This window comes from Dasypus novemcinctus, chromosome X (assembly GCF_030445035.2).
Source record: "Dasypus novemcinctus isolate mDasNov1 chromosome X, mDasNov1.1.hap2, whole genome shotgun sequence".
Taxonomy (NCBI): domain Eukaryota; kingdom Metazoa; phylum Chordata; class Mammalia; order Cingulata; family Dasypodidae; genus Dasypus; species Dasypus novemcinctus.
Window position 1 is genome coordinate 24,092,984 of NC_080704.1, and position 24,854 is coordinate 24,117,837.

General features: G+C 34.5%; 1 protein-coding gene across 8 annotated transcripts in view; it reads left to right on the forward strand.

Moving 5' to 3' along the window:
* The window catches only part of CNKSR2 (connector enhancer of kinase suppressor of Ras 2), a 355,641-nt gene that overhangs the window by 39,090 nt on the left and 291,697 nt on the right, over window positions 1-24,854 (forward strand). For all 8 annotated transcript variants that reach the window (XM_058291604.2, XM_058291606.2, XM_058291607.2 and 5 more), the window contains exon 2: window positions 21,473-21,636. In XM_058291604.2, the coding sequence (XP_058147587.1) occupies window positions 21,473-21,636 (164 nt within the window). The remainder of the gene's footprint in view (window positions 1-21,472; window positions 21,637-24,854) is intronic.

Here is a 24,854-nt window from a genome sequence, read left to right on the forward strand (position 1 = left end):
CTGGAATTAATATATTAGAATAAATTGAAGTCTACCAAATACAAATAGTTGTCTTTGATACATCAAAAGTGTGCTGTAACATCAAGGCCACTAAATTATTTCAAATTTGTTTAAAGAATTTGCTTATTGTATATCCTCTTTTGTACCTATTTTAGATAGTCTTCCCTCTCTATGGTAAATATTGCATCATTTATACTGTTCTCGTTCTTCTTTCTGACATTCCTATATCCCAGTGTTAAAGCCTGAAGATTGAAATCTCTGATTTCAAGGAATATTTGTTTATTTAAAATCTATAGCAGTGTGATATTTGCATTTATCAGTGATTTGGTAAGATATTTAAATTACATGATTATAGTGAGATTTCTGATAAATAAAAAATAAGCAAATGGATGCCAAATAGGGAGAAATAGCTACTTAAAATATTTAATAGAATGGAAACAAATATATTAATAAACTTTTCAAGTTTAATATGTATGCATGTTTCTTGTATTATTTGTGCTATCAAGTATCAATGGTTACTTTATAGTATTCAATAACTAAATGAGAACAGAAAGTATTTTTTCTTTCACCACTGAAATGCCATTGTATGTTTTCTATTTTAGGCTTCTTTCATAAGACATTTACTGTCCTTTAGGAACTACTTACTTTTGCATGTTAATTTTTAGATATTGTATCTTTCAAGATATGTCATCCTAAAGAAAGGCAAAATTATATGACTTAATCACTTGAGAATGAACTGTGGCATTATGCACATTTCCTGATAGCTGCTGTCAAAGATGGAATAATAACACTTTCCCTGCCTCCATAAAATGCGTGGTCACATCAGGACAGTACTGAGTCATACTTCTGTGGCCAGTAGGAAAAGTTCACATCATTGGCAACCTTCTGGGCTCTTCATGTTCCATGACAAATGGCACTCTGGCACATAGTGTAACTGAAATGTTTCTCAAATGTCTAAGTCCCAGGAAGAATTAACATTAAAAAGTGTAAAAACTAATTGCAATCTGTGATTTGAGTGAGCAGTTTTGAATTCATACTTAATTATGCTTGTATTGAACAAGCAGTTTTGAATTCATACTTAATTATGCTTGTTTCACATACTTATAATTGTGTTTTAATTTAACTAAATTCACATTATAGCTCATATACTAAAACTAAGACATCCTGTACAGTAAAGAATTCACGTATTGAGTCTTGTGCCTCTGTATTTTTAATGTGTTAACCATTCTCAAAAACCCAGGCAACACTGCAATATGACCGTTAATGTTTTTTTCTCTCTATCTATAAATATATAGCTGTTTTATTAATATATAATGTTTTATTAATATGTCAGCATGGTTAAAATAAACACCTTTAAAAACAAACAAGACCTATAATTGAATGGCTTCTTTTTGAACATCCATCCTCAAATTAATCTTATAAGTACACTTTTATATGAAAGGAAATTTATTTTACAGATACCCCCCATCTTTGTAGTCTTATTTGAAACACTAGATTTGCTAATTATGACAGTGCTATTTCTGAATGTTTGAGTAATATTTTATTTGTATGTGGATTATTTAGTTTTATAGCAAAATATAACATGTACTGCTATATACTAGGTATTTTTAAAAGTTGCTTTTTAGGATAGTGCCATTATTCTTTTCCTTAAGTGGTCAGAAATTGCCCATTCTAAAATCTAAGTTTTTCAGAATTTTTGTAATTTTTAATCACATTAACTTGTACTTCTGAATCGTCGACCCATCAGGCCTGTCCACATTACCATTATGTAACTTAACTACTTCCATCTTAACTAGTCAGTATATTACAGTGGGAAGAATGTGGGCTTTGAAGCCACATAGATCTAGATTTACATTCCAGCTTTGCTACTTATTGACTAAATGGAGTTGGGCAAATAATAACCTCTTTAAATAAGTTTTCTCATTTTTAAAATCAGGAAATAATAATACCTACCTCAAGGAATATTGAGGTTTATATGAAGTAATATATATATATAAAAGACATACCACAGTCCCCGGCACATAAGTTCTGAGTAAATATTGGCTATAATTATTATTACCACACCACCGCTACCATCACCACCACCACCACCTATGAAGGAAAGTTGTAGTTGGGGAATGATGATGTATGCAAAGATGATAGTAAGAGCTGGAAAAAATATTATTATTACAACCATGTGTCATACCAGTAGCCTGTAGCAGTCTTCATATAATTTCATTTGGTTAAACACAATATTGTATTAGTACTTAGTAATGTCTTAGTAACAAAAACTTCATACATTTTATGTGGCACATAGGGACAATAAACATTTGTTGAATGAATGAATGAATGAATGAATTATTTAACCCCAGCTAATAAAACCATATCTAAGAGAACTAGCCCCATTCTTAAACTTCTGTCTTGTGTGTAAGTTTAGGTACAGTGCCTGGAGTACTGTGTGCCTCCTTTTTCTTCTCTTCCTCCCTTTTAAGACTAAAAAAGAGACATTATAGGCAATGTTTTACCCTCCTCTCAGTCTAGTCTTGGAATTTTTCAGCCAAGAAGAGGTGATGGTTTTCTATCTTTTTTCTCTGAGGTGGTTGATAATATTGGTTGGACCACATTGTAACTGTATATAACCAACTGTCCAGCTCTCATTTGAACTCAAGATCAGAGATTTCCCTTTTATCTGTTTGCATTGTTTAAACATTGTTATTGAAAGCTTTTTTCCTGTGAACTAAAAGTGCAAAGATTATTGCTTAAATGAATATCCAAATCTTTAGAGGAAATGTCATTTTAAATACATGATTTGTCTTAGTTCTTTTTGGGCACTCTCACCTAAATTTGGAGGGTTCATTATGGTAGGGAGGAAAGAGTAGATGAAAGATAATGTTTTAAAACTCATGTTTCAGACATTTATTTCTTCCTTAGTTCCTTGAAAGTGTTTTGCCACGATAGAAGTATGCAAATATAATTTGAACTTCTATTAGTTCTTTCTAAAAATACCTTGAGAATTAAGCTATTTCTTGTTGAGCTTCTTCCTTTTGCCCAAGATGTATCTTTTTCAGGGCAGTGATTTGTTAAATTAGGAGTTCTATTAATAAACCAGGATGTCAGTGATACAAATAGTATTAGAATGAATGAGCTTAGAAAACTGGGTTAAGAAATAATCAGAAGAAAGTAACAACATTGGGTAGTCCACTATAATAGTCTTGCAACAACTGAAAATTGTAAAGGTAGCTAACCTTTTTAAATTAAAAAAAAATTATTAGAGAAGTTTGAACTTATTAAACAATCATGTATAATGAACAGAATTCCTATGCCAATAGCCTTTGATTGATGTTATGTGGTCGAAAATTGTGGGTTTTAAAATTGGAAATAATATAGTTTCATATTTTTTTATTTGTCTAAATATACAAATATTTAACCAAAATGGTCATGTCATGACTATCAAACATCTGGCTCATATATAACTCTCATTTTGTCCTTTTTCAAAGCCAGACAAATATCACTTCTGTGTTCAAGGAGCATCATTTTTCAGGGACCTATTTTTCCTCCTTTCCTTTCAAAATTATGCAGTTCAGAAATGTGTATGTGTATATGTATGTGCCATGAAACAGTGTGCTTATTTAAACAGTATGCTAAGTTCTGTCTAGAATATAGAAACCTATGGAGCATATAGCAATCCTTATCTTTAGGATAATATCATTTTAAGAATCAGAGCAAACATTTTTTTTCACGACCTGTTTAAAGCACTGTGTAACAGTCTGGAAGAAACAATGAAAAGAATGATATAGCCTTAATACTGAGAGGCTTCTAATCTACAATAAATATAAAACCAGAAAATTGCATGCATAATGATTATTCATTCAGTGCCTATTATGTATCTGTCACTTTTCATACTTTAGTGATTTGATTTGGATATATTACAGCAGCATCTCTAGGAAGGTTGTTACTAACTGATGTAACAGCAGCGACCCTTATTTTTTTCTAGTTAATCTTACCTCATTCAAAGACGTGCTTTTATACTCTGATAACAAAAAAGGGCAAAAACAGGGCTGCCACATTCAGTTGTGTAACTTTTTACCATCCATCCCATGTATGATTGTGCAGGTTTACATTATGTAGCCTGCATAGCTCTATGTGGTGTCCTTGAATAGGTAAAACATAGAGTTGAAAACCTAGAACAGGTTAAAGGAAACTATTCATAAAATTCCTGTTTTGCTTATCTATTCAACAAAATCTAGAAAATTAGATAAGTCATTCACATTTTAGAATGATTTTGTTTATGTTCATATTTATATTAGGGAATGTAAATGCTTTTGCCAAAGACTATATTTGAATTTATGATGATACTTAATGGTTTAACATTTTTAAAGAAAACTTCTTGTTATGATTTTATGATTTTTCCATTTTAAATTTATCAACTAGTCTGAAATTGTGATGGCAAATGGGAATAGAGATTATATTATAATATTTTACAAATAAAAATCAACTTTTGATATATTCCAGAACATGAAACTAGTTGATATTTAGTTATCTCTTAAATATTTATGCTAAAAGAGAAAATACTACATTAAATTTTATTGTGGCTATGGCCTGATGACTGTAAAGTTGAGCTATAGAGAGAAAGGAGTTAAATGGCAATTCTTTACTACATAAAGGTTTTGGAAGGAGAAAATTTTACATAAAGTTTAAATCAACCCACAAAACTAATATTAAATCTATGCTGCAGTATTAAAATAATGCAGAAAAGATATTCATTATGCAAGCATATATTATAAACCTTTTGAGAACTGGACTCTGTTTTGGAGATTCAAAAGTGACATATAGTCTCAGAGCTGGTTTTATTAGGTGTTGATAATTAAATGCAGATTCTTATCCCAAATAATGATCATTATATTGAACCCATTTTATAAATTTACATTCTTTATACAGCTGCTATATTTCACTTAAACCACATGTTACTTGTCAGAACACAGGGTAAACGGCAGTATATTTTAAATAACTGTCCAGAAGACAGCATTATATAACTATCCCACATAAGGCCTTTCATTGCAGCTTCTGTTTTTGTAAATTGAAGTTTGCAGTAAATGTACATAAAGTAAACCAGATTGTAAGAGTAGCTTGATTACTTGAAAGAATTAGCAAACCTAGTCACTAACCTTTCAACCTTTCATGGAATTTTGTTTCGAAGAAAAAAATAACCTATTCTGGAGTGCACATGCAAGGGGTACAACATATCTAAAAGAAACAGTCGCTCATTAAAGCATAGCTTTAGATTACATAAATGTTACATAAAAAATGTAGGGGATTCCTGTATGCCCTACTCCCTCCCCTCCCATACTTCCCCACATTAACAACATTAAAACATGACTTCTTCAGCAGTAAATAGGGAGAAAGTGGAGGTTGAGATTTTATTAGAATTTAAGGTTCACGTGTGTAGTTTGAAAAAGTCCCCCAAAGTGTCTTTTATTAGGAAAACATTTACATTTTTAAGTAGTCATATCTGTCATTTTGCTCCTCTTATGGCTACTGTCTTGCCTAGAACATTTTTATCCCAATATTGTATAAGTCTTTTCCTGTATTTTGTTCTAGTACATTCATTTTTAAACCTTACTTCAGCCATTTTATATGAATTTTTTTTAGAAATGTAAAATATAAAGTAGGGGTCTAACTTTATCTTTTTTCCCAAATGGCTAGCCCGCTGTTCTAACACAATATATTGCATAATTTGGTTCTCCCCCCACTTAGGTAAAATGCCAACTTTATAAAAAATTAAAATGATAAATCTCAATCATGTAAACTAAAGTTCACATGGATGGGTCTGTTTCTAGAGTCTCCTATTTTGGTTCATTTATGTGTTTTCTGTTTCAGTGCAATTTTAAATTATTTTATAGACATGTGTGTTATCTGAATGTAAGCCATGTTATGCTTTTTCAAATATTTCTTGGTTATTGCTCATATTTTCTTTCATAAGAAATTTAGGTTCAGTTTGTCAAGTCTCACACACACAAAAATCCCGTTAGGATTTTGAGTGGGGAATGTATTGAATTATACATTAATTTGGGGAGAATTAAAATCCTTACATTGTTAAATCTTCTCATCCAGGAATATGGTATTTATTTGAGTCATCTTGTATATCCTTAATTGAAATTTGATAGCTTTTAAATATAAATGTCTTTTATGTTTCTTGTTAGGTTCATTCCTAGAATTTGTAGTTTTTATTCCTATAGTGAATGGAATTTTTTTCCATTACATTTTCTAATTGGTTTTTGCCATGTATAGAGATGTTATTATATACTGTTCTTATATTTGGCCATCTTACTAAGCTTGCTTATTAGTCTAATAGTTTTTCAGTTAATTCTTTTGGATTTTATAAGCAGACAATTATATAATGCAAATGTTAATAGTTTCTTTTTTCTTCTGATATTTATAACTTTTCTTTTTTCTTGCCTTTTTGAATTTGCTAGGACTACTGTTCAACGTTGAATATTCTTGACCATAGTGAGAATGCTTCTTGATTTGCATTATTAAATATGTTGAATATGATTATTCTCAATTGTCCTAAAAGGGTCTCTGCATTTGACAAGGTTTGGTTATCCTATTTCCAAATTGATATCTTAACATCCAAATTTGTAATTGAAAAATAAATATTCAATTTTTATATAAATCCTAAAGATTGATTTAGAGAAGTTAGTAAAAGAAAATGATCATCAGTGGTCTCTGAGACTTAAGGGTTTAGCTTCTTATCTGCCAGGAAGCAAATTTATGTTGAGGATGATTTTTACATATTTTATTTTAACTTAGTAACTTACTTTATCAAGTAATATACTTTCAGAATTTATAATAAAATGTAGTTTTACTATGAAAAGTTTAATTCTAATTTGAGCTGGTGTTAGTTTATATGTACTCATGATATGATCTTGACATTTTTATTTTTGGACCACCAGAACATTTAACTATGTGTCCCCATTATTATTTAGAATTTTCCTAAAAACTATTAACCTCTGGATATTCATAAAATAAGCCTCTGAGAGTAAGGAAGTGGAGAGATGGGACCATTGGACCATTCCCAGCTATGCCAGAGTAAGCCATTAAGTTTCTGATCTCTCCTCCATTCCTCTGTGTCAAAACAAGAAGAGATGGGAATAGGAGAGTCAATATCATATCTTTCTTCAATTTACAGAAATAGAGCTTTGAAATACGAACTTGTAATCTTCTTGCGGTTTTCCAAATATACAAGGAATATTAATCATGTTGCCAAATCAAAGATCATCTTCCCTGTGCATAATGGAAATTTTAGCTCATTAGTTAAAGTAAGACCTGTTTAAAAAAAGAAAACAAAAGGTAAGTGTTGTATGTATTATGTCCCTCCCTTTTTCCTCAATGTTCAAACAATAGGAACCATAAATTGAAATTTCCATTGGTTCCCTTACTCATTATAACAATTTTTGTTTCTGTGGCTTTATTAAGTTATAGTCAAAAAGTAACACTACTCTTCTCTAATCTGATGACTCTGCCGAGGCTTTTAGTTTTGGAACAAGGATTAGAACTATGCTATTTCTAAAATAAATTTAAGTGCTATAAGATACTTTGGAACAAATATAAAAGTCTAATTAATATTGCACTCTTAAAAATTATTAGGTTGAAATGAAGGATAATGAAAATAAATCATATTCCAGAAGAAATGCCCCTAATTTAAGTGTCCATTGGCTCCCCAAGGTCAAACTAGTTAACCTTGAATATATTATATATGAAATATTCTGTCCATGTTAGAGAAAATAGATATCATATTAAAGCATTGAGGATAATTAAAACAGATGAACATGGGCCATATTTCCTTTCAGAGAGGTTCACTTTCTCAAAATCAGTTATTCTCTTTCCTATGCTAAGCTATTTTTTAAAAATCATTTTTGGCTTCTTATTTTTATTTTCTATTGTTGTGTTCTTACAAGTTCATCATCAAACCCAGGCCCCTAAAAGAAACTCCCACCTATTTGAGCAGAAATAATTCTTGTTGTTGTTTTCCTTCTATTTGATAAGATTTGGGATTGCCATGAAAAGTAATGAAATCAGCTCTTTTTATGTGTAAAATTTTCCTGGGATGACATGACTCAGTTTTGAATAGAAATGCAACTTTCCATTTTTAATTCTTCATCTTTTTTTTTTTTTTTTTTTGGATTATGGTCTGGGAGGTCAGGATCTGAGTGCTTTGTTCATAACTAGAGGTATAAGAAGAGTTTAAAACTGCTTTTTAATCTGTGATGCAATAAACAGAGGGAACACGCTTTTTGGGAGGCTGCTGATGATAAAAAGTAATTGTAGGTTTTCTTGCATTGTTACATATTTTAGTATATTTCTTATTACTTTCTTTCTTGAAATAAAAAGTTCTTATTCACTCTATGTTCCTTCAAAAATTTTCCATTTCTGGAAAAATACTTTGAATTCAGTAACCTGCTTTTTAAAGCTATCAAGAATAGTGAATTAGTGACTTTTAGAAAGGAGCAGTTTTGACTCAACTATAATATTAAATTAAAAAGAAAATTAATATTAATATTTCTCATACACATTAATTTAGAAACATCTACCAGTGTTTTCTATAGTGTTCACCATGATTATTTGTCATGCTTATCAAGGCTATATTATATTCATATAATTATTTATAATATAAATATTGTTTATTATATTTGCAAACCAGTGCTGGGAATAGCACTTAATTGGTAGCTACTGAAGATGATTCTTAGTAAGTGCTTAGTTCCATTCACAAGATTGATTTACAGCTGTCATGCCTTTAGGTCCATGTAGCAGTCAATGGTAGTATATATATATGGTGCAAATTATGTATCCCTCAGGGTCTTCTCATTGAAATTCCCCATTGGAGAGATTTGGGATTGAAATAAAAGCATGCTAAAATATTGTTTGCCCACCTGTTGGTAGGCAAAGTCTTTTAAGAGGGTGAGTGGAAACACTCTTGTTGGGCCAACCTCTAGTTTCTTGGACAACATATTACAAAGTCATTACATGTGTTGGGTTTTTGCCCTTGCCCTAACCTCCCCAACCCCCAGTATCTGCTGACTTTAAATTACATTTCGTGTAGACAGTTATAAAATTCTGAGACCTGACTGAAGATGATGTCTATGTATCTTTCTCTTCTTATAAACTCCTGTCCATAAAACTAGGCTTTTGACCAATAATTTAATGAGGAGAATCATAACATTAAGCTCTAATCAAACATTAGATTGAGTAACTAACAATATGAATTTAGTATTAAAATTATGACTTAGAACTTTGCACATATCTCACATTTAATTCTTTTTTTTTTATTGTCTTTGTAATAATATTACATTAAAAATATATATGTGAGGTCCCATTCAACCCCACCCCCCCCGCCTCTCCCCCCCCCCCCCCCAGCAACACTCATTCCCATCATCATGACACATCCATTGGATTTGGTAAGTACATCTTTGGGCACCTCTGCACCTCATAGTCAATGGTCCACATCATGGCCCATACTCTCCTCCATTCCATCCAGTGGGCCCTGTGAGGATTTACAATGTCCCGTGATTGCCTCTGAAGCACCATCCAGGGCAGCTCCATGTCCCAAAGACGCCTCCACCTCTCATCTCTTCCTGCCTTTCCCCATACCCATCAGCCACCATGTCCACTTTTCCCAATCCAATGCCACCTCTTCTATGTGGACATTGGATTGGTTGTGTCCATTGCACCTCTATGTCAAGAGGAGGCTCGGATTCCACATGGATGCTGGATGCAATCCTCCCACTTTCAGTTGTAATCACTCTAGGCTCCATGGTGTGGTGGTTGTCCTTCTTCAACTCCATCTTAGCTGAGTGTGGTAAGTCCAATAAATCAGATTCACATTTAATTCTTAAATTCCTGGCAAGCAATTGCAATCTTCTAAGAAACAAATGTTATGGAAATTAATTTTTGACATCTCAGAGGTAAGGAGTGCATACAAAATTTTTTAAAAATGTGGGTGTACCAATTTTTTTCTTTGCACAGCATTATCAAACATTCTCATATCTTCTCTCTCCTTTGTACTGATTCATATGCATCTCTGTGGAACTTCTTCCTCCTTCCTTTATAATTTTGAGGTATTTCTGACTCTGACTTGTAGAAATTTCATCTAGAGGGAATCAAGGGAAAGAAGTAATTTCTAACTAACATCCTCTTCCACTTTGAATGGTAAGAGGAGAAATCCCACTTCCCAAACAGACACTGATTGCAGTAGAATGCTATCATAATGAAGGCATATTTTACTGAGCTGAAACGAATTATGAGAATTATTAGCAGACTCATCATATTTTAGAAGTCCTTTGAGAAATGCTTTTTGATAAGGGACATGAATTTGTATGGTTTGTGATTTCTTTCCTTTTTTGTGAAGAACTTTCACTCCACTCTTTATAATTGGTGATAATAATATTGCAGAGACAAGTTGTACTTATTTAGGCTTGTGAATTTCTCATAGGCTTCACATTTTGAAAAATTAGCAATAATTTTCTAAATACCTGTTCTTAAAACATGTACTTAGTAATTGATTCAAATAAGCATATTATAATTAGTTTGGAATAGACTTTTTTCTCTCCATTTAACTATAATAATTTGTATAGACTATGGTATAAAAATTTGTTACTTTTGGTTTATAAACTTAGGACATATTCATTGATTCTTGGGTATCATTTATAAATATATTTCCTAATTGGAACTGGTAAGCCAAAATGAACCTGGCTAGACATTTAGAAAGATAAGCATAATTGTGTCTAAGTATGTATATCATCATTATTTCCCTATTTGCTAATGACTTAATCACTTGTTTAAAAAAAAATGAAGTCTCTTTTGCCTTTGACAAGTATTACTCTAATAAAGTCCATATTCTGATTGTTGTAGGTTGTGGCATGAATCATCTGTAAAATTTAGCTAGAATTTGAACTGAGCCCTTGTTGTTTATTTATAAGAACAATATTGAATTTGGGATTTATTAGTGCTAAAGTGAATAAGGGAATATTAAATTTGTCATTGTACAAAAGTGGTCCAGAACTTTGCTACTCAGAATATTTAACAACAGACCAGCAGCAACAAGAGCATCACTTGGGAGCTTGTTAGAAAGGCAAACTCTCAGGCCCCACCCCAGGCTGAATGAATCAGAATCTGCATTTTAGCAAATTCCCAAGATATTTTGTGTGAATATTAGAGATGGAGAAGCAATAGGAAGCTGACATTGTTTTGATTTATAATTACTAGAATTATTTTGAGGATGTATTATGAATTTTAGTGAAAAAAATCAGGTCCTCAAAATATAGCCTATTTTCCTAGGTTAAGTAAAATTTACTTCATAAAGTTTTGATGCTAATAAATTTATTTGGCTAATAAATAATTATTAGGCTTTTAATGTAACAGAATGATATATTTTGAGTCTGATGCACGAAGCAAAAAAATACATAAAATTCATTATCACCCCTTATATTACTAGACAATCAGAAATGGCTGTGGGATATATGTAGAATTCTTTTTTATCCTGAAAATAAACTCCTTATTAATACATTTTAACCTTTTGTTAAAAATCCAAAATCCAAAGCATTATTTTAATTATAATATTCCATAAAACTAAATGATATAAACATTAGCTGGGAAATACATGCTGACTAAAAACTAAACTACATCTTAATTTTTAGAACATTTTTAAAGACATAAACGTTTTTAAACACCAAAGGTTTATTTCTGTTTTTTTTATCTTTTTCCTTGACCCTGTGAAATTATTGAATAGTTAATGCTGACATACATTTATAGTGGGAAAATATGTGTGTGTGTGTGTGTGTTTAATAGGACAGGAGGCTCCAAAAGTGAATTTGAAATGATGATGATTTTTTTTCTGTTAGGAAAAAATCACAGGGCATATATTCAGATTAGGTTGAATAGTGAATGATATGCTTGGTTTCTGCAGGTACTTTTATGCTAGACATTTCTTTTGTAGAGGTTATTTCAATCAGAATTAATGAGTTACATGTGTCTGAATTAAATGATGAGTTGTAACTTCTAAAGGCAGGTTTTTACTTCTATATTACCATACTGTTTTTCTGGAATCACCATTTTAAAAGATGATTCTACTTTTTACCACATTTTTTCTGTTGATTTTGATTTCTTATTCAGGAGACCATGGCTAGAATTCTGTATAATGTATGGAATATGCTCTACTTGTAGATCTTTTCCTTAACTTCTCTTACCAGGAGGAGAGTAAGGAGGATGTTGATAAACACAGAGAGATAAAATGGTCAAAGAAAAGACATGTTTGGGAAAGCTGAATGCTTCAACTTACATAGCTGAAATAGTCCACCAAGTAAAGGTGCTGAGCAGGAAGATTAGTTCCTGCCAGAGATGATCCTTACTTTGACAAAAGGCAAACCGGCCACAAGTCACACTGTTGTAAGTGTTGAAACCGGAGAGAGCTTTTCAGAACACGTCTGCTTTTGAAAACTCCTCAATGGATTACTGTGACTCTTAGGATAAGGGACAAATTCCATCCCAATACTTTAGTCATGCTAGGCTTTTTTCAATGCCTCATACGCTTCATCCTGTTTCTTGCCACTGGGTCTTTGTTGTTTCCAGGGTTTAATCCTCTTCCCTCCCTCTTTGCCTGGTTGACTCTCACATATCTCTAGGCATCAGTTCTTGCCACAATTCTTCCAGAAAAATTTAACTTTGATCTCTCTAATTTGGTCAAATTCCCCCTAATATTGACTGTTGGAGTACTATGCAAGGTACCTTTCCTTCCCTTCAATTTACTTGTCAGGGTTGCTTGTGTAATTATTTAGTAAATGTGTTTCTCTCTCAATAACCTCTTAGCTCCGCAAAGGCAGGGCCCACTCTGTTTCTGTTCACCTTTTTATCCTTACTCCTTCAAATAATGCCTGACTCATAAATAGGCATTTAATAAACTTTTTTGAATGAACAAATGAAAGTTGATACCAGGAATTGGAAAAACAGTAGGGTAGAGGGTATTGGGACAGAAAGAGAGGATTTCCTTAGCTCAGCAAGCTAGTTTGTCAGAAGTCTGTTCTGAAGTGGAAGTCTAAGGAAGTCTAAGGTGCTGGCAGTTATTAACATTGGAACCTGGTTAAAATCCAAAGAATTCAAGAGCATTAGAGAAGCCTGGGGCTGACATATGCCAAGATTAGATGTTTCCCCAGATATAAACTTGCATCAGGTTTTGCCCTTTCCAATAGCTTGAATCGGGGGTTTTCCCCACCATTACCTCTTCCTCCCTCCCTCCTTGGGACAGGCCCTCCTTGCCCATGGGCATGTCCCTTCTGAAGAAGGGACTCTCTCAGCACCTTGAAAAAGATAACTGATACTATTCCTTCAAAATTCATCTGGATGGCATTTGGTACAAAATTGTTTTTCCCTTGGAATGCACTATGTATGTACAATTTTTTCTAAAATTCAAAATTCACACATTGCTGAAATAATTTTGGCCTAAATATTGTTTAGACATTGAATGAAAATAATAATAAAAAAGATGAGAGCTATATTAAGTCCATCTTGTCTAGGCAATTTATTTTGTCATGATGAGTTAGCACTGAGTGAGACATCACATTGATGTGTTCCATGTATGACTCACTGAAGTCAACAAATCATTGCCTTTAAAAAATTGATTACAAAATGGACATAGCATTAGTAAATAGGTATAGAACAGTGCTTATAACTGTGGCTTTCATATACTTGTGTACCTCCCAAAATGTTTAAGTCTAATTCTAATTTGAAAGCAGCAGATTTAAGGCTTTTTAAGGTTAATATATTAGTTGACTTGTACTTTTTAAAATCAAAATCTGTAAATATGCTTTTCAAGATAAGTAGTCTAACACTGGGAATCTCTTGCCTTACCATTTATATGCTGTGGGATCCTGGGCAAGGACTCTAAATGTCAATCTTCTTATCTGTAAAATTGAGATAATGGTATGTAATTCACAGGATTGTTCTAGGGAATAAAAGAGAAAATATTTAAGCGCTTAGAACAAAAGTGCTTTGGTTAAAAGTACTTGGAATAGTGCTTGGCACACAGCGAGTACATACACAAAAAATAAATGGACAGTATTACTGTTAGCATCAACTCTTCTATTTTCAAATACTGGAAAACTATTGATAGCTTTGCATGTTCTAAAAGAAATTAAGACAGAGTAAATGAGAACATACCTGCAAGCAAATTTTCCTTCCTTTTCCTGTTTTATTTTATTTTCTTGGGAATCTTTGTGATAAGAACTCTTATACTATATGCTTGTGGAAGGAGGGTGACTGAAGGAAGGCATTGAAGAACCTAAGGAAGAAGAGTTCTCAGGTCAGTGGGTATTGTATTGATTTCCGTATTATCTAAAAACTGCTCACAGTGTTTCTCCTTTCTTTCATTTGAGTGCATCTTCAGAATGAATATGAACTGGGTACCCTGTACCATATTTGATACTTCAGAGTATGTAAGCATATGTTTAATTCAGTCCTTGGTACTTTCAGACAATTTTTTTTCCATATAGGTCTGGAAGAGTACAATTTTATTAGCCACTGTTCTATGTTATCCCTTCTTCATTTTTAATAACTGTATGTTTCTATCCATCTTCATTTACCCCCCTTTCTTTTCAAAAGAGTGTACATCTACTTTATTTTTGGAATTTGTTTTCTTAATCTTGAGATGGTCTAATATAGTAAAAGCAAATGGGACTTGGAATCATATGGGACCAGGTTTTTTAATGTTAGTTTTTACATTTTTTTATTAGAGAAGTTGTGAGCTTACAAAATTATCATGCATAGTATGCAGAATTCCCATACATCACCCTTCCACCAACACCTTAAATTGTTGTGGAACACTTGTGATAGATTATGAAAGAACATGATCAGACTGTTACCACTATGGTACCAGGTTTTAATCCTTGCTTTGCTGCTCAGTTACTTGCTGTGTACAATTAAGGAGTTACCTAATCTCTCTAGTTTTAGTTTCTTTTTCTCTAAAATTAATATAATAATAATCCCTTTGACTCTGCATAATACCTCCCTATCTACCCCTCATCCTCCTCAATACCATATAATATCTTTCCTTTCCTTCTCCAAATTTCTCTGAGAAATATTCTATATGTAAGGCCTCCTTTTTCTTACTTCCTAGTCATTCCCCAACCCAGTACTGTCTGGCTTCTATTTACCATTCTGGGCAAAGTCATTGATAATCTCCTGATTGTCAAATGTGAGTGTTTTTAGTCCTTATCTCACTGGGATGCTGTACTACATTTAACAGTATCTGTCATGCCTACTTTATTACCTTCATTCTCTCTGTTCCTATTCTCATCATCTTCTAGGGAGGTCCCATCCATTCATTTTTTTTTACTACCTTCACTACCACTTCCCTGAGGACATAGAATTATAATTATCCTTTTGTGTGCCTATCTCCACCTTCAAGTGCATTCTTCAAGATCTATGTCTTACTTAACCTTTCTATCACCAGCATTCAGGGTACTGTCTGACACATAGTTCTCACATGGAGGAAGGGCAGGAGTTTATTTGCTGAATTTGGTTTAGAGAGAGGCCACATTTGAGTAACAAGAAGGTTTTCAGGTGGTAACTCTTAGACAATAGTTATTATTAGGCAAAGATTCAATTTTACGAGAATAAAGTTCTTAAGTACAAGCATTAATATCATGGGCTTGGTGTTTTGGTCTCTTTTCCTTTTATTAGGCATTGCCTATGTCCGCTAGAGATTCTTGCCTCTATTTTGTTGGTTATTGTGTGGGTCTTCACCCATTGAGATAACATCCTATGACAACATTAACACATTCATATTCCATAGAGGCATGCCCCAGGTGCATCCTTCCCCACACATCCCCTCATCACTGACACCCGGCACTAGTGACTCTCCCCTACCATAGATATCAAAAGAACACTCCCACAATTATTTTCTCAACCAATCTGCATCCTCCCCATAGTTCACCTGTTCCTTCCTCGGGCCCATCCTCCCAGTTCCATAAATTGTCCAACCACTCCCCGCAACCCTGATCACACTACAGTCCTGCACCATTAACCTCCACTCACACCACTGCACCTCCATCACCCCTGTTCACTGCCTGACTGCCACCATCCACCTTATCACAGATTCTGCCCAGATTGAGCATTGGCTCACCACTCTCTACTCCCTATAATCTTTGAAAAATATTGTATATAAATTCTTAAGTATGTAATAGCTTTAATCCCCATGATATAGCATGCAATCTTTGTTCATTGAAAATGTCATTAGAGTAATTTCTTACTTTGTTTTAAACAATAAAATGTGGAAGTGCAGAATAGTTGTATAATGTTGAGAATATCTCTACTCTTAAAGGACATTTAAAAGTTTGTAAGATAATCCTGAATATTACTTAAAAACAACTGCTTGTCTAGCTGATTTATCATATTCTGCATAAACTTTAAAAATTACAAGATTATGAAACATTATAACATTGTTTTGTGTAATGTGCCATAACATTTTCAAGTTGCTATCTCATATTACCATATTTCAGTATTTTACAATTGAACATTTTAAAGAAACTTGTTAGTATATCTGTAGGTTACTTTGTCCTCTTTGGTTGGTCTTGATGTAGTATATGATGGTATTATAAGCATGTTTTTGTGACTATTTTGATTTGATAGTCAAATCAGTTGCAACATAAACTTAATTTTTGTGTAGTCAAATTCGTCAGTCTTTTTTCTTACTGTTTCTGGGTTTGATTATACAGAACCCAATTTTCTTCTATTACCTTTTAATGTTTTTTAACATTAAACTTTAACCTATCCATTATGATTGGCACTGTTTTCTTGTTTCAGTGGTGATGAAGTTTTCCTTATTTTTGCTTTCTTTTCATCATTTTCTAGGAGAGGGGAGATTTAAGCCAGATCTTTCTTTGCTGTCTTCTTTGAAATTCATTTTAAAGTCTCTCGGCATTTAAAATATCTGGTTTAAAATGAAGAATCAGAAACAGATTGTAGGGAGACTAAGTTGTTTTACAAAATGGAACAACTGACATGTTACCATATAGACAAGATATTTTAGTCTCTGTCCTTAAAGACAATATTAAATTGTTACAGATAGGTCAGAGGAGAATTTAATGGGATAAGGTAGCTTAAAAATGGTAGTAATCAGTATTGTGGGGCATGGCCTTTTACTTCTAAGGAGTCTTCTGGACCACTGCATGGTCCATGGAAATTCATTCAACAAATCGTTTCCTACATCATTCTGCACACTCTCTCCATTATACATGGCTTCTCAAAGAAAATTCTGGTTTTAGACTCAGCTCCTTTAGTCAGCAGGGGGAAGGAGTCTTTTCAAATGTAGTTAAATACATTGATGCACACAGCCTCAAACTTAGCGGGTACTTAATAAATAGTTTCTAAATAGAATGCTAGAAACATAGTATCGTTCCCTGACTTGAGTCTTTTTTGTCAAACACGGACAAAATAATGTCAAAGGGAAAATTTTTTTCAACTAAATTTTTACTTTAATAGTATTTTTCAAACTTTATAAATTTATTTCAAAATATAGTATGGGGCACCGGACTTGGCCCAGTGGTTAGGGCGACCATCTACCATATGGGAAGTCTGCGGTTCAAACCCCGGGCCTCCTTGACCCATGTGGAGCTGGCCCATGCGCAGTGCTGACGCACGCAAGGAGTGCCCTGCCATGCCGGGGTGTCCCCCACATAGGGCAGCCCCATGCACAAGGAGTGTGCCCCGTAAGGAGAGCAGCCCAGTGCGAAAGAAAGTGCAGCCTGCCCAGGAATGGCGCCACCCACATGGAGAGCTGACACAACAAGATGACGCAACCAAAAGAAACGCAGATTCCAGTGCTGCTGACAACAACAGAAGCAGACAAAGAAGAAGACGCAGCAAATAGACACAGAGAACAGACAACCGGGGTCAGGGGGAAGGGGAGAAAAATAAATAAATCTTTAAAAAAAATAGTATGGCCTGTAATTTCATTTACAAATTTTTAAATGATTTTAATTTTGATTTTTAAATTAGCAGAATAAATAGACTTTTAAATGTAAGTCCTATGAATTTTAACACATGTCGATTTATGTTTCCAGTGCCATAATCAGGATATAGAACAATTTCATCACCCCAGAAAATTCCCTTTTGCTACTCCTTTATAGTTACCTCCCCCGTTCCCAACCCCTGACAAGCGCTGATCTGTTTTCTGCCACTTTAGTTTTTCCTTTTTCAGCATGTCATATAAATGGAATCATTCAATAACCTTTCTGAGGTTGACTTTTTTTCATGTAGCCTAATGCCCTTGAGATTCATTCAAGTTGTTGTGTGTATCAATAGTTAGCTCCTTTTTTATTGCTCTAGTGGTATATATGCTTTTGAAGAAAACTTTTTATTTTTTGTTGAATAAAATATAAACCAAACATAGTAAAAAGGTTTAGAACAAATAATAAATAATTTACTACTAAATAAGAGTGACAGACAACTTATCTCTGAATTATATATCAAGTTTATATGGCTGTATTATCCCAGAATTATATGGAAATTATTAAATATAAAATTTTTATTAAATATTCTGGGTATCTGTGAACTAGCCTATATAGTTACATAGGTTGACCAGTTTCCCAATAAAATTCACTTAGTGCTCAATGCTATTGAATATAGTTGAATATAATTTTCTCCTTTTCAGATGGTTTGGAAGTGCCAAAACATCTTAAATGAGGACTGACTTTTGCTAGACCATTTATTATTATATACTATCTTATGTATAGAGGAAAAACCATGACTATATGAACTTTCTAGATTTTTATATTCTAGAAAATAGATGTTACAGTTAAAACCTGAATATTACCTGATCCTGACATTCAGGAGAAAAAAAGAAAAGCCTTCTAACTTTAAAACATTTTTTGAATGTTTTTGAATTGGAGAAAGGCTTGATCAAAGTGTGTTTTAGTAATCTAGCAGTGACAGACTGGACAGACTCATGCCAGAGAGCAGCTAGATGTCAAGGCAGGCCGTACAGCATGAATAAGCTGGTGACATTGAGTTCAGAAATGACAGGACAGAGCAAGAACTGTTTTGAATGAAGAAATTATCTTTCTCACTGACTGACAAAATAAGAGATTAGATTCAGACGTCATCAAAGATGGATCTGAGACTAAAAATGATGGTAGAAATAGAGAAATTGTTTAGGGAGAATGAGATTGGAGATCAGGCAATTAGATCTGGTGATGTTGATTATTGGTAACCTTGAAAATATGCATTATCAGTGAAATTAGGGGACTGAAAGCTAAATTAAAGATGAGATTGTCTATGAATTATCTTTTGTGTGATTAAGCAAAGGGATGTTGGATTTATAGATGTTTGTTTTAAGTTCTTAATCTTACATTATAGAAGGGACATAGGGCCTCACAAACTTTCACATGCTGCAGGTAGTAGCAGGATACTGCTGTGTCTAGATAACAAAGGCCTGATTTAGGAAAATCACACACACACACACATACACATATGATATTCAGAGGACCAGTTGATATAGAACACAGAAGTTGTTTGGATATAGGGCTCTAAGGGAGGTGAATGAATCTAAGAAAGCTCCATATATTTGGCCTTTATAGTCAGGTAGATGGTAGTGCCATTCATTGAGACAGTGAATGTGGCAGGGAGACTCCTCTGGAGGGGAAAATTAGTTGTCTTGTGGATAAGTTGAGGCATGTAGACATATAGGGCTGGCATTCACGCGGGAGATCTGAAATAGAAATAAATGATAAATAGATAATAGTTGAAGACATCATAGATGAGATTGTTCAGTTAGAATGTTTAGAGTGAGTGGTCAAGGGGTCAGGGAGAGTTCCTAGAGTGGAGAGGAACAATATTTTAGGACATTTGGAGAAAGTATCCTGAGAGGGGTCTCATTAGGAATGGATAAAGAGGTAGGGGAACCAGGAGAGAGCACTATACACATAACAATGGAGAATAAAAGAAAAATAAGTTAGTATAGAGAGGCTACAGGGTAACTCTAGTTAGTTTAAGAACGTTTGAGATTATAATAAAGACATGTGGCCTGGTACTAAATGCTGTCAGGAACCAAGCAGTTTTTAGGACTATGACTCTCTTTTCCTCTTTCAGTGGCACATAATCTCTCTGTTATGGGACTTTTCTTCCCTTTGCACATCTTTTCTAACCTTGTCACTCAACTTTCTCTATTTGCTTATAGTTTCTGCTCCATTGTAATTTCACCTGGAATGTATTCCACTTTGGCTTCTCATCTCCTGCCTTGAAATAATCAAGACCTTTTAGTTTCTGGTATTCTTGGTATTCCTTACTGAATATTCTGGAGAGATGTAATCTTCTTAGTCTAGTTCATCATCTGTACACAAAGTCATATTTTAGATGATTGAAATTGACCCACTTTATAGACTGTCTGGTTACTTATTAAGTGGTCTAGGTAATCTTGAAAAAAAGTAGTTTGAAGAGTATAATGGGGGCACAATCCAAATTGCAGTGGTTTAAGGAGAACATTGGAGGTGAGGAAATCAAGGTAAGAGACTTGCCTATAAAAGGAATGACAGACAAGTAAGGAACATGGAATCTAGGAAATGAAGGAAACTTTTTAAAAAGATGAACATAGAAGGAGTCCATGAATAGGAAATGGTTCAAACAAAGGGAAAGTTAGTTTAATTGTTAAAGTAGTGTTAAGGTGACAGAAGATGGAATTCCAGAGCCCAGAAAGATGGATTAGCCTTCTGTAGGAAGAAGGAAACCTCTCCCTTTGAAATGGGGTTAAAGAAGAAAGGCAGAGTGGGATGCAGATGAGTTTAAAAAGTTAGGGAAACGGACTTTGGCCCAGTGGTTAGGGCATCCGTCTACCATATGGGAGGTCCGAGGTTCAAACCCCGGGCCTCCTTGACCCGTGTGGAGCTGGCCATGCGCAGTGCTGATGCGCGCAAGGAGTGCCGTGCCACGCAAGGGTGTCCCCCGCGTGGGGGAGCCCCACTCGCAAGGAGTGCGCCCGTGAGGAGAGCCGCCCAGCATGAAAAGAAAGTGCAGCCTGCCCAGGAATGGCGCCGCCCACACTTCCCGCTGACGACAACAGAAGCGGACAGAGAAACAAGATGCAACAAATAGACACCAAGAACAGACAACCAGGGGAGGGGGGGAAATTAAATAAATAAATAAATCTTTAAAAAAAAAAAGTTAGGTAAATAATGAAATAAGTAGCAAGGAGATCTGCTGAGAAGAGAGGTGACAATTTCCAATAATTGCTGAGGACAAATCAAATAGGATCCTAACAACTAGGGATATGTTGTGATTTTTTTTTCAGCTACAGCTCTTATATAGGTTGAGAAAAGTGGGTGATCGGACTCATCCAGAGTTGAAATGTTCTTAACTTGTAACATGGTAGGAGTTAATGCTTGCTGTTTCTCACCTCCTTCTGATTGGTTCAACTTTTTTCATTCTAGTCTTTCATATTTCTCTGTTGCAGGTCTTGATGACTGTTTGCAACAGTATATTAAGAATTTTGAGAGAGAGAAGATTAGTGGGGACCAGCTGCTGCGCATTACACATCAGGAGCTAGAAGATCTGGGTGTCAGCCGCATTGGCCATCAAGAACTGATCTTAGAAGCAGTTGACCTTCTGTGTGCACTGGTAAGGACATAAAACTGGTGGGAAGGGAAATTTCTCATTTTTCTTGTTTTCTCTCCTTTTTTATTCTTGTTGCTTTGCTTGTTTCCTTCTTTTCTTGTTCCCTTGCTTGTTTTCCCCTTTTCTTTCTCCTCCTTTTCTTTTTTTTTTAAGTAATTTTAATGCAGTAGAAAAGAAATCCCCTAATTCTAATTCTTAACAAACTGGATATGGTCCTTTCCTCCTTCCTTGAATTTATTTTATTCTACAGTATCAAATTATAATTTAAAGAGGCTTATAACTCAACTAGTGACATTACATTTAGCTACTTGAAAAAGTTGAGTTAGAGATCACCAGGGGAGTTTTCACAACAGCATTTGATATATACTGTTGTGTACAATCAGTTGTAAAGTCCATTTCTTTCTGAAAATCTTGATTAGTATCACAAATACTAAGTAATCCCATTTTAGAAAGATCATCCTTAAAATAATCAAACTGAGTGTTCTTTATGTATATAATGTGAAAATTTGACATTATCCTTACATGGTTACTTTTGTATCTTAAGAGAGCAGTGCCTATTTAAGTAAGAGATAGCCTCATGTAAGATTCTGATCGTAATTAGATAATCTGAAAGGAATATAGTAGTTGTTTTGTTTTGTTTTTTCATGGTAAGTTAGAAGACAGTGGCCTGATTAGTTGTAAAGTCCCCCATATATTAATGAGGAGACAGTTACATAGAGAAAGAATATAAGCTTTGTCATGTGATAATCTGGGTTTGAATTTGGCTCATTCAGTTACTGATACTTGTGGGCAAATAATTTGACCACAGCCTTAGTTCCTTTTTTAAAATGGAGATGATGACAGCTACCTCTTATTGTTGTAGAAAGTAAGTGAGATCATGTTTGTATAGTGCTTAATTTAGCATCTAGCACATAATAGGCATTCAATAAATAATAACTATTATTAAGATAATGATAATTAATGAGATGAATAAATGCATTTCAATTCCAGAGCCAATTAATAAAATCAGCACTGTTATTCCTGTTGTGACAGATGTGAATAAGACCTGGTTTCTGCCTTCTTGAAAGTTTAGTGTTGGACACTGGTATAAAAATTATCGCCATACTGTAGGATAATTACTGAAATAAAAGTTCAAACTAAGTTTTATGGGAGCACCGAAGAGAAAGTAACTAACTTTGACTAAGATAGATGGGTTCATGTTGCAAAGGAGATGCTACTTAAGCAGCCTAATGGAAGATGAACATGTATTTGGTAGGTAGAGGAAGAGGGGAAAGGGCATTTCAGGTAGATAAAACAACACATATACATGCGCACAGAATAAAGATCATACGTGGCATGTTTTAAAAATGGTTGGCTTTTTGGAATGACAAAAATAGTTGGGCAATCCAAGGTCCACAGAGAAAAGGTGGCATTGGAGTGGGAAAAGTGGACATGGTGGCTGATGGGTATGGGGAATGGCAGGAAGAGATGAGAGGCGGAGGCGCCTTTGGGACTTAGAGTTGCCCTGGATGGTGCTTCAGGGGCAATCACCGGACATTGTAAATCTTCCCAGGGCCCACTGGATGGAATGTGGGAGAGTATGGGCCATGATGTAGACTATTGACCATGGGGTGCAGAGATGCCCAGAGATGTACTTACCAGGTGCAATGGATGAGTCATGATGATGGGAGTAAGGGTTGCTGGGGTGGGGGTGGTAGGGTTGAATGGGACCTCATATTTTTTTAATGTAATATTTTTACAAAACCAATAAAAAAAAATAGTTGGGAAACAGAGACAAGAAATTAGGCTTTAAAAGACAGAATGGGGCTACATTTTAAAGTGCCTTACCACCATGAGAAAAGGTTTATATTTCCTAATGTAAGCATTGGAGAACCATCCAAGAATAATCAAATACTGGTTTTAAAAATGTCACTGATGGTCACATTCCAAAGGTGGAATGGAGTGAGCAGAAACTAGAGATAGGGAGAACTATCAGAAACTGTTTGAAATAATCCATGTAAACTATGAGCAGGGCCAGAACTAAGGTTGTGATGGTAAAGAATAGAGAGATGGTAAATATGGAAAGTGAGATAAAGGAGAAGTTGAGAAACATTCTGTCCTTTTAGCTTCAGAGATAGAATAGATGATTGTATAGTAATAAATATAGGCAATAACAAAAAGAAGAGTAGACTTAGGTGGGAATATAAATTGAGTTTTGGATTTATTGAATTTGAGGCGTTATCCAGAAAGAGATCTCCGTTAGTTGAATATATGAATTTGGCACTCAGGAGTGGTTGAAGATATAGCTTTGGGACTCTCAAGGATATAGATATTGGATCCATAAAAAGGAGTAGATCAGGGAAGTGGAGTTGGCCCAATGGATAGGGCGTCTGCCTACTACATGGGAGGTCTGCAGTTCAAACCCTGTCCCCCTGTGTGGAGCTGGCCCATGCACAGTGCTGATGCACGCAAGGAGTGCCCTGCCACGCAGGAGTGTCCCCCATGTAGGAAAGCCCCATGCACAAGGAATGTGTCCTGTAAGGGGAGCCACCCAGCACGAAAGAAAGTGCAGCCTGCCCAAGAATGGCGCCGCACACATGGAGAGCTGACACAGCAAGATGATGCAACAAAAAGAAACATAGATTTCCAGTGCCACTGATAAAGATAGAAGAGGTCACAGAAGAACACACAGCGAACGGACACAGAGAGCAGACAACTGGGGGGGGGGAGAGAAATAAATTTTTTAAAAAAATTTAAAAAGGAGTAGATCACCCAGGGAGAGCCTGTAGAGTATAAAGAACAAAGGGTGTACCTCAACATGTGGGTTGGAAAGGAAGAGGAGCGTACAGAGGAGACATCCAGAGTGGTAGAAAAGCTTTATGTCAACTAAGAAAGTGTTGTGGCAAAAGCGAAGAGGGGAGTGTGATTTTCATTAAGGACTCTCAGTAATGTCAACAAATTTCACTAAAAGCTAAGAGGATAAGCAAGAATAAAAGACCTGACTGAAAACAGATTCCAAAGAAGACTGTAATCCGAGACCATTTTTGTTGAACAGCACCTCCCACTTATACTTTGGTTTTCCCTTAATACCCACTTCTTTAAAGAGACATTCTTTGATCAGTGCCTTATCTTCACCTGGTCTAAAATTAGACCCCACTCTTACTCTCTCTCTCAACCCTCATCTCGTTTTATAATTATATACTTAATTATATACTATATAATTAATTATGTACTTAACATGC